General features: G+C 40.3%; 2 protein-coding genes across 4 annotated transcripts; one reads left to right on the plus strand and one right to left on the minus strand.

Moving 5' to 3' along the window:
- Positions 1 to 208: 208 nt before the first annotated feature.
- Positions 209 to 4,031, minus strand: LOC149401075 (heat stress transcription factor A-1b-like). 3 transcript variants are annotated; one of them, XM_089613455.1, is made up of 4 exons: positions 2,959 to 3,672; positions 2,006 to 2,868; positions 647 to 1,926; positions 209 to 546 (listed from the first exon to the last, which is right to left on the minus strand). In XM_089613455.1, the coding sequence occupies exons 2-3, from the start codon at positions 2,006 to 2,008 to the stop codon at positions 706 to 708; spliced, it is 1,224 nt and encodes a 407-aa protein (XP_089469581.1). In that variant the 5' UTR covers positions 2,009 to 2,868; positions 2,959 to 3,672; the 3' UTR covers positions 209 to 546; positions 647 to 705. The 3 variants fall into 3 exon arrangements, with proteins under 3 accessions (XP_089469581.1, XP_089469582.1, XP_089469583.1); XM_089613456.1 differs by having other exon boundaries at positions 2,006 to 2,563; positions 2,800 to 3,672; XM_089613457.1 differs by lacking the exons at positions 2,006 to 2,868; positions 2,959 to 3,672 and adding an exon at positions 3,678 to 4,031.
- A 4,195-nt stretch (positions 4,032 to 8,226) lies between these two features.
- On the plus strand, positions 8,227 to 9,700 carry LOC149401076 (uncharacterized). Its single transcript, XM_089610595.1, has 2 exons — positions 8,227 to 8,991; positions 9,308 to 9,700. The coding sequence occupies exons 1-2, from the start codon at positions 8,227 to 8,229 to the stop codon at positions 9,698 to 9,700; spliced, it is 1,158 nt and encodes a 385-aa protein (XP_089466721.1).
- Positions 9,701 to 10,269: the final 569 nt, after the last annotated feature.

Consider the following 10,269-nt stretch of genomic DNA (forward strand, 5'->3'; position numbering starts at 1 on the left):
ATATATGAGTGAGAAAGTTCTCAAAATTTAATAAGCTTTGAGCGTACTTCGTCCTCCCATCCGAGACGTAATTACACGTCATGATTATAGCGACCGTACATACGCACCGTAAATATTTTCAAACATAAATAAATATCTCATCACAGTGTTTTTCAAACATAAAATATCTCATTACAGTGTGTAGCACTTATGGCCCATGGCAGGTCACTTGTCAAGTCAGTAGCTATTATTCAGTAAAAATATAATTAAAAATGAGCTAGATGCCCAAAGAAAATCCTGATATAACTTTATGAGAAGAAAAGAACAAAAAAAAGCAGAGAAAAAGATGTTAGTGATTGGATACGCATACAAGTTGAGTAACCCTATGAGATTCAAAAGGGTAAAGCACCGCATGTTTGTCCCACAAAACAAGACATAAACAAACAACAGCATAGTAATAAAATACAGATTGACTGACTGATATGATCAAAACCGCCATTTATTCTTCTCTCTCTCCCCGAAGAAATGGTCGCTGCTTTTATGAACCGCCAACGTCAACCACTTTCTCTGCAAACGAAAGGATCATCCAAATTGAGAACTCAAAACACCATTAATAAATTGAAAAAGTTTCATCCCAGACTTGGTTAATATGTGGTGTAAAATTTACCTATAGATGTGGTAGCAGAGAGGTATCTACAGCTGGGTTTTGGGGCATGCTCATTCATATCAGACCCTTCCACATTGTGATGACAGGTTGACCATCCCATCGGTGAGAAAATCCATGTGAAGAGCGTGGTCCCACGCGCTCTCGTTGCTCTCCATCAACAAACTCTGATCGTCCACGAATCCACCGTCCCCAGAGACCGAGTCAGTTTCCTCTGACTCCCCACCTGCGAAAAACTCTTCCCAGAATGACTCGTTGATTCCCGGGAGCTTCGAGGCTTCCTCCGATAAGATATCTCCGCCGCCGTTTGGGAAAAAAGAGCCGGCCTCTAAATCCGTCGTTCGGTCCAACGCGGCAGCGATGTTCACGTATTCCCCGCTGCTGATCCCAGAGTCGCCGCGGTAAACACCTTGGAGCGTTTCGGATCGCAGCGGCTGAGATTCCGGCGGCGGAATGAAGCCGGGAATGACATTTTCCACCAAAGAGCTGGGCAAATTAGCTGCTGCAGATTGAGCTGGATTTACGTAACTGGCTGCAACTTGAGGAGCAACGGTTGGAAATCCATAGTCCGCGTGTACAAAGGTTTTGACTGGAATTCGCGGAGCCTCTGGAATCATTTCGGAGAAACGACCAGTGTCAACCGGATTAGAAGAGCGAACCTTGTCGGCCTGTAAAGCCTCGTGTTGGTGGTGGCTTGGAGACGCGCTGTTCATTTTACAAACATCTCTGACTGCCAAATTCGCGGCGTCGCTCGTCGAAGGCTGAAACTTGACCATCCGACCGTCTGGAGAGTTGACCTTATTAGGGCCGTTACGCGAGCTCTTCTCTTCTTGTCTATGAAGCCTCCTTCTCTTCTGGCCTCCGGAGAGTTGCTGATCACTTTCGTTTTGCTGTTGCTGCACGAACTGCGTCAAGAATCCCGGGGAATTCACGGCCTTGGCAAGGAATGTCATCATTTTCTGTTGGCGCTGCTCCATCGTTTGCAATCTTTGCCCAACGCCTAACAGTTGGTTATCCGTAGACTGTTGTTGTTGCCTTAGCCTAACGAGTTCTTGCATGAGAGCGTTCTTGTCCCGTTTGAGCCTATCGATCTCCTCCTCGAGGCCGAATTGTCCCACTTCGACATACACCCCGGACTGAGGATTCGGACCTTGTGCTTGTTGTTGACTACTGTGAGGGTGGGAAGTTTTCCGTCTGTTGATCGTCGTGAGAAGGTGTTTTTGACCTCTTATGAAACCCTCATTCGCAAATTCCCATCGATCTGGATCAATCTTTCTAAAACCCTGAAATTGATTACCGAATAACAGTAAGCAGTAGGACAAGCAGTGTCTAGGGCAACTCTTGTAGGAAATATTTTTTTACCATAAATAGACAATTTGAAAACGAACGAGTATCCAGGAAAAAAAGGATGGTGATACTAGTATCCAATGCATTTGCAATAGTAGCACATACTGAACTGAACGATATGAATTACCAATGAGTACAACTATGAAGTCAAAGATACAGTTGAGAGAACTTACTCGATAAGAAAAAGTTCAAAGTCACCCACGATATTTTGAACGGAAAAGTAGAAAGAAAGATGCGAGTCTTGAAAATGATAGGAAGAGAGTGCAATAGCAAGATATTCTTAACAAGTGAAAATATCTGATAAAACAAATAACGTGCAGCTTACCAGTTGTCAATGACAAGGATAAATCATGGGGACATGAAACCTCTCCCCTTTCCCTCGTTAGTACTAATTTTCTTCGTTTGACACAAAAGAATTGGCCTCGTTATATCACGAAACTCCTACTTACTACTTAGACAACAGCATTACCTGTCCTGTTGGTTTTCATAACGTCCATACAATTTTGCAAGACTTTTCCGGCAAGGTATAAGCCAGTCAGTTCTATCGCCTCTCTTCTATAAACAACAATGAATCTACCATTGAAGTGGTAATCATGAGTAGAGTACTAGAATGTGGAAAAGCTATTAAATTCTATTACTTAAAAAAACTATAATAAAAAAACCCACATAATATCTCAACAATTCTTTATCAATACCAAGAATATAACACTACTCGTCATTCGAAGAAATAAGGGGGGATAGAAAAGGAACCCAAAAGAGAAAACTTGAACCTAACAATGTGTTCAGTCTTAGGGATAAAGTAGGCATACCTGGAAACAAATGAGTTGCCCTGCGACATTTCTGTAAGAACTAAAATGATTTGTTCATGCAATTTAACCCTGTTGATTCAGATGCTCAAAGGTTTGGTGGTCGACTCAATCACTAAAATTCTAAAGAAGCTGAGAGATTAGGGGGGAAAAGAAACAAACCTTCAACTCAAGACCAACCGTGGTGTGGACGCCCCACCATTCAACATAACAATGCGTCTTTGTAGATTTTAATTAACGACAGAACTAAGTACTAACCATTACCCGAAAGCCCGTCATGTCATCTGTAACAGTCGAGACAATCTTCATCATACCAAAATCATAAATAAAATTACTCACCATCCTTCTATTCTACTAACAAACAGTATCCCCAAAAAGTAAAAATCCCCTATTCATTTTCAATCAATTAACCGAATCACAAACAACAAAGGTAATAGAACAAGCTTAAGTGAGTGACAGACATGAACTTTTTTAACCATATAACTTCAATTTGCAATAACAATTCTTAGCAAAATAATCTCATTACAAACAAGCCATACAGTAATAGAATATACAGAAAGCACCAAGGCTTCTTAGTGTATTTTATTTTGGAAAGAAATGAATACTCGAATAAAGTGAAGAATAACTTAAGTGAGTGACAGACATGAACTTTTTTAAAACCAAAAATGACCTAACAATTACAACAACCAAAGAGAAAGACAGCGAGTGAAGTTCTTAATTTCATTTCAATCAAAACAATTAAGTAATAAAATATAAACTCAACACAACGCTCCTAAAGTGTATTTTACTTTCGCACGAAACCAAAACCCTGATAACACACACTCACACAGAAACAAAGAGAAAGCGACATATACGGAGATTCGATTCGATTTTAATCATACGTAAGTGTTCAATTGCCTGACGAAGCTGGAAAAGTTGTTGTGCTTGAAGAACTTAGGCAAGAGATCTCTGGCGAAGAGAGGAGCGTCCCAAACGACGAAGCTGTTGTTGGAATCGCTCCAAGACACGATCGAGTTCACCGACGGATCTTCCACCATGTCGTACGTCTTGCTCAGAAACGGCGCCGCATGAGAGCTTGACCTCGCTGCCATGGACGCTAATTGATTTTGATTTTGATTTTGGTTGTGAGATAAAAAGAAAGAGAACGATAGAGCAGAGAGAGAAGAGATTGGGGATTCAGTGAATTAGGACTGGTTTTTTGCTTCACTCTCTGTCGGTAATGTATTTGTATTCCTTGCTTTCTTTTTCTTTTTTTTATTATTACTTTCTACTAAAGTGGAACTACTTGACTTGACCAATTTATCCTCCTCTCATTTTCTTCGTCAACCCATCACAGTTGCTATAAATAGTAATTTTTTAAGATAACATAAAAATATCAGGCAACCATATCTATAAATATATCCGCTCTTTTTCATTCTTTTTGGAAGAATATCCGCTTTTTTTTTTCTTCTTAAATATGTATATATAATTAAAATTAAAAATGAGAAAAATATCATGTCCCATCCTGAGCTTCAATAATAGAGTAATTTGATAAACTAAACGTAATAATACTTCAAATTGATAAGCATATACATCAATTTTTTTTTTTTGCATATCTATAAAATCTGTTAAATTGGTAGGATATTATTGTATCAACATTATGTTTTTCAAATGCAATAAATAAGATAATAGTCATGTTAAATTTAAGCAACGGCAAAATATTCATAGTTTATTAAGATTCGGAAAAATAATCTATATATACTATTTGTTTTAGTGAAATGTCAATTTTAATTTTTAATTTTCAAAAATATCGAGTTCGTTCCCTCTGTTTAATTAAAATAATATAAATATAACTAAAAATAGATAATAATGTCATGAATCTCTCTTTTATTGACTTTCGTTGATTTTTACTCTGATATTTATATGTGTACTCCCATTTATTTTTATTCATTAATTTATTTAAAAACGAAGAACATAATGACATAGAATCATCAGCTACGACCTTACCTCCTGCCCTGCACTTGCAATCATTGTCCTTGACTTATTGGGAACTCCACGCCATGCTCTCAGACATTGGCTCCAAACAGATTCCATGTGCTTCTCTTGCTTCGACGGACTTGCGTCGCCGAACGCCCGCTCACCGCTCCTCCAGTCCACCACGGCGGTCAAGCCACTTCAAAAGCTTCTCCGCTGAGATTTTTGTGACCCAAAGACCCCGATGTCTCATCGATCAAAAAACTTCGCTCTTGCCCTGAAGTTTCACTCCGAATCCTCGAAGATCGCGCGTCTTTTCCTGTCTCTCCAGAGGGTCTCTCGCCGCCGATCACGGGATTGAAAATCCCTCAAACTCCAGTCCCGATATCCGGCGACAATATTGCTCACAATATTGACCTAGATGAGCGCAACTTGAAGCATGGGATCGTTTCTTCTGACTTCTGTATTTTGTATCACTTTTGACTTTGGGCCTTATTTGGAGAACCCCATCACAAATTTGGATGGACAGCTTGGGCCTGAAAAGCCCAAGGTCAGATGGTCTAAATTCCTGAAAAAAGTAATTCAACTTTCAACCACATCGTTTGGGCCTATTCTGCTGCTCGTCGACTCGTCCACCAAAAAACGCAGATTGTTGTTCGATGAAGCAACGATCTGCAATCAACTCGGCAAAGGCAAACCGGCTCGTTCCCAATGAAAATACAAAGGCACAAAAGGTAAACGTGGAGACCCCAAGGACGGAAACAACCTCGTTGAAGTCATGGTTTTTTATTCATCGGGTTTATCTGCCCCAAAGGAACTGATTCTTTTGAGGGCCTACCAAAAAAACTAGTTCTCTTCACTAGAGGGCGAGGGAGAAATCCCGTCAGATGCATCTTTGCATCTCAGTTACTGTTTACCTCCCCGGAGTCTTAGTTTTCTTTATTGATTACTTTATTATTTTTTTCCTGAACAATCTCAGTTATTTTGTAAGAGCTTATCTCCGCTGCAAATTCTCTATATTTTGCTCTTTTTTAATCATCAATAATACGGATTTCGTTTGAAAAAAATAATAATAATAATCATGAGTGTGATGCCAATTGGAGAATTGACACAAATAATACCATATGAATGTCCCTTACCAAATATAGCCCAAAATGAAAAATTTGACACATATAGTACCTAGACCACTGGGTAAATACTATTATACCCTTAAAATTCATTTAAACGAAAAAACCATCCGAAGCCAATTCCCTCTTTTTTTCTCAAAACTTTCCACGCACACCTCTTCATCTTCATCTTCTTCTTCTCACTCGGTCGCTCAACCTCCACGCTGAACCCAACCCACGATTTCGCTCAACCAAACCCACGATTTCGCTCAACCAAACCCACGATTTCGCTCAACCCAACCCATCTTCGCGCGCTCTCTCTCTCTCTCTCTCTCTCTCTCTCTCTCTCTCTCTCTCTCTCTCTCTCTCTCTCTCTCAAGCCCCTCTTCTCGCTCTATCTCTCTCTCTCGACCATGTTTCTTTCTCGCTCAAAAAGTGGGCCGGCCGATCTGTGTTTCTCTCTCTCCACGATCTCTATTTCTCGTTCACCCAAGATCTCAGTTTCTCGCTCTCTCTCCCCCGATCGCGATTTAGGGTTTCTCGCTCAAGGTAAGTCTCGTTTTCCTTTTTTCCATTGAGATTGTTGTTATGGTTGATTTATTTAAGATGATTGTGTAGATTGTTGTTATCTGATAATCGTGATAATGAATGTTGCGATTTTATTGAGATTGTTGTTATGGTTAACTGGTATTTTTTTTTAGATTGTTGCGATTTTTTTTTGTAGACTTAGTGAGTAACTGGGTTTTGTATATATATTGAAAAGACGTGAACAATAGTAAGAGATGATACTAGTGTCACGAAGTGAATCAGTACGTGACACTAGTGTCACGAAGTGGATCCAGTTCGTGACACTTCCCGATTTTTCCAGGGTGTCACGAAGTGAATCCAGTTTGTGACACTTCCCGGTTTTTCCAGGGTGTCACGAACTGGATTTACTTCGTGACACTAGTGTCACGAACTGGATGTTTTTCCATGTTAATTACCGTTTTTTAATACTCATATCTAATATGAGTGAACATATACAGGTATGGCGGAAATATGTTTATATGCTAAGCATAGCGGGAAGTGGGTAAAACCGGGCGTATATCAAGAGGGTGGTACTCTTACGCTTTTACTTCCTACCGAATTGAATTACCAAAGTTTGATGCAAACATTGTATGCTCGGTTGAACGTGACCCCTGCAACGCATTCAATCAACATCAAACATGAAGCTGACGGGTTCGTACCGCCAACCATAGACGACGACGAAAGTTTGCGATGTTATTTGTACTTGAGGAAGAACGAACCGAACCGGACGAAGTTGAATCTTGTACTTGAGATTAGTCCGGAGGCATTTCAGAATAAAAAAGCGGATGAAGCGTCTTCTCCACGGATTGGATCCACTCCAACACCAAACACAAGCGAGAGTGGATTTGGTTGCAATCGGAGCAGGATCATTCCAAACATGTCGAGTCCTATATCCGAGTCACGTGAATGGGACGTACCAAGTCCGGAGGCTTTCGACAATTATACTGTTGGGTGGGATGACATCAATACTTTTAGCCAGGCAACACCCCAACCCAGAAGGTCTCCACCACCAGTTATTTTGACGATAGAGGCTCCACCACATACTCAACACCAGGAAGAGCCTCCTCTTCCACCACAGCCGCCAACTCGATCACAAAGAAAAGAGAAGGTATCGAGCCAAGAGAATGGGGGGTGTTCGGTTACGGCTCCCGAATCAAATACATGTGTCGAGAGTAACGATATTGAGGTGTTGGACATTTTATCTCCGGTAAGTGTAAAAAAATGGATTATATGCAAACAACGCGGCATTGTTGAAGCATTTGCGGATGGATGCAATCAATAATCATTATCGGTTCAAAACGAAGAACTCATCTCCGCTCAAACTTCATGTCATTTGTGCGGGTAAAAATTGTGATTGGGCGGTCCGGGCAATGAAGCTAAAGAACACGGATTGTTTTGAAATTAGAAGGTAAAATTTCACGACCTAAAAACTGATTTTATTTGAAATTTCCTTTCTCTTCATAGATGAATCAGTCTGTGACAGATCTATCACGAAGTGAATCCACTCCTGACACGAGTGGATGCACTTCGTGACAGATGGATGCCCTTTTATTTTTAAAATGTTTTTTTATCGTGTGTATGTGTTTATGGTTCAAGATATGATCCAAAGCACACTTGTTCTGTGGAGGAAAGACAAAAAGGGCAACCGCAAGCTACTGCAAAGTTGGTTGGAGAGAGGGTGAAACACAAATTTATTGATCCAACTGTACATAGTTGTACCCCAAAGGAGATTCAAAGTAACATGCGAACAGAGGTTGGAGTCAATATTTCATAAAGAAAAGCATGGAGGGCAAAAGAATGTGCAATGCAATCCTTGTATGGGACTGATGATGAGTCATATGCCTCTCTTGCGAAATACAAGTACATGTTAGAGCAAAAGAATCCAGGTTCTCTCATCGACCTAAAAACTGACCGTCATAAATATTTCATGTACTTTTTCGTTTCTTTGGCTCCGTTCAGAGAGGGATGGAAGTATTGTCGGCATGTTGTAATTGTTGATGCAACCTTTTTGACAAACTATCACAAGGGCAGCATGTTTACGGCTTCCGCGATGGACGCAAATGAGCAAATATTCCCGCTTGCCTATGGTATTGGTGAGTCCGAAACTTCCAAGTCCTGGTTTTATTTCTTCAACAAACTTAAGGAAGCATTGGGGGAGAGGGATAACATGGTCATCGTATCCGACCGAAACACCGGAATCATTAACGCCGCGAAGAAAGTTTTTCCAAGAGCAGAACATGGTTTTTGCGCATACCACGTGAAGAATAACATCAAGGAAAAATTCAAAAAACTTGGCAAGGAATTCAATTGGAAGTTCTACGGTGCAGCAAAAGCGTATACTATATTTGAATATCAAAAGTTTATGCGCATGTTGGACAAGGAAGACCCGTTGATACGTACGTACCTTATCAACGAAATAGGAAATGAGAAGTGGGCACGTTGTTTTTTCAAGACATCAAGGTATACGATCATAACTTCAAACAACGCAGAGTCTTTGAATGCGTTAACTGTTAAAGCAATATCATTTTCAATAGTGAAGTGCCTTGATTGGTTGAGGGAGAGAATGCAAGTTTGGTTCTACCAACGACGAGAAAAGGCGTCATCAACTCAAAGTGTGTTGTCAAATGGAATATCATACCGAAATGTTAAAAAAACTTGTTGACTCAGCAAATATGCAAGTTATAGTGTGTTTTTAATTTTTAAATTCTGTCACGAAATGACCTGAGTCCGTGACACTTGTGTCACGGAGTGATTTCAGTCCGTGACACAGGTGTCACGGTCTGAAGTCACTCCGTGACACAAGTGTCACAGAATCGGGTCATTTCGTGACACCTATGTCACGGACTGAGTGGTTATGTTTAAAGTTTTTTTTGCTTATGTTTTAGGTTCGACCTTCTGCAGTATACGAATTCGAGGTTTTAGACACAGATGGAATACCATGGGCAGTGAACTTGATTGATAAGACGTGCTCGTGTCGAGAATTTCAAACTGATCTATTTGTATGTGCCCATACTATTGCGGCTTGTCGCTTACGCAACCTACCAGTTGAGAGCTATTGTGCAGAGTACTACACGACCGAGTATTGGAAATTGGCGTATGCAGGGGTTATTCATCCTCAAGGAAGTGAATCTTCATGGACTTTTCCCGACGAAATCAAGCAGATCAAAGTAAATCCACCTAACTTCTTAGGTCGTCCGGCGGGTAGACCTAAGAAGAGATTCCCTCTCTTGGAGAATCTGATGCCCCGCTTCGTAAATGTTCCCGTTGTGGAGGTGTAGGTCACAATAGAGCTACGTGTCGCAACCCAATTCCACCAGAAATGAGGGCTTCGGGGATGGGTCATTGGTTTGGTTTGTAATTCGACAACTTTTATCCTTGAATATCTAGAACTTCCTTGGTGTTTTGCTATGTATTACATTTTGAATGTTTTGAACTTTATTGGTATTGAGTTTATTGTTAAGAATGGTTTATAAAACAATCTTATTGTTAAGACGTGAACACACTCCGTGACACATGTTCACGAAGTGATCTCATTCCGTGACACATCTATCACGAAATGAGGTCAGTTTGTGATACATAAATTGATTTCGAAGCAATACATAAACTTTTAAACTAAGAAATTGATGTCAAGACAATACATAAAGTTCTTAGAATCCCTTTTTTAAGTTATAAACACATGCCTACAATCATAAACACATAATTTCAAGTTGCCTCAACATTGACATTTCCACGCGTGTGTAGTTTTAGCGCTCCGTGTCGGTATAATTCGGTGGTCATCTTCTGTCGATACATGATCATGTCCTCCTGTTTCAAATCAGACAATAGAAGGTCGTGCGCCAAAAACTCG

This window comes from Urtica dioica, chromosome 4, assembly GCF_054948205.1.
Source record: "Urtica dioica subsp. dioica isolate 48M chromosome 4, U.dioica_male_clone48M_v1_H2, whole genome shotgun sequence".
NCBI lineage: Eukaryota > Viridiplantae > Streptophyta > Magnoliopsida > Rosales > Urticaceae > Urtica > Urtica dioica.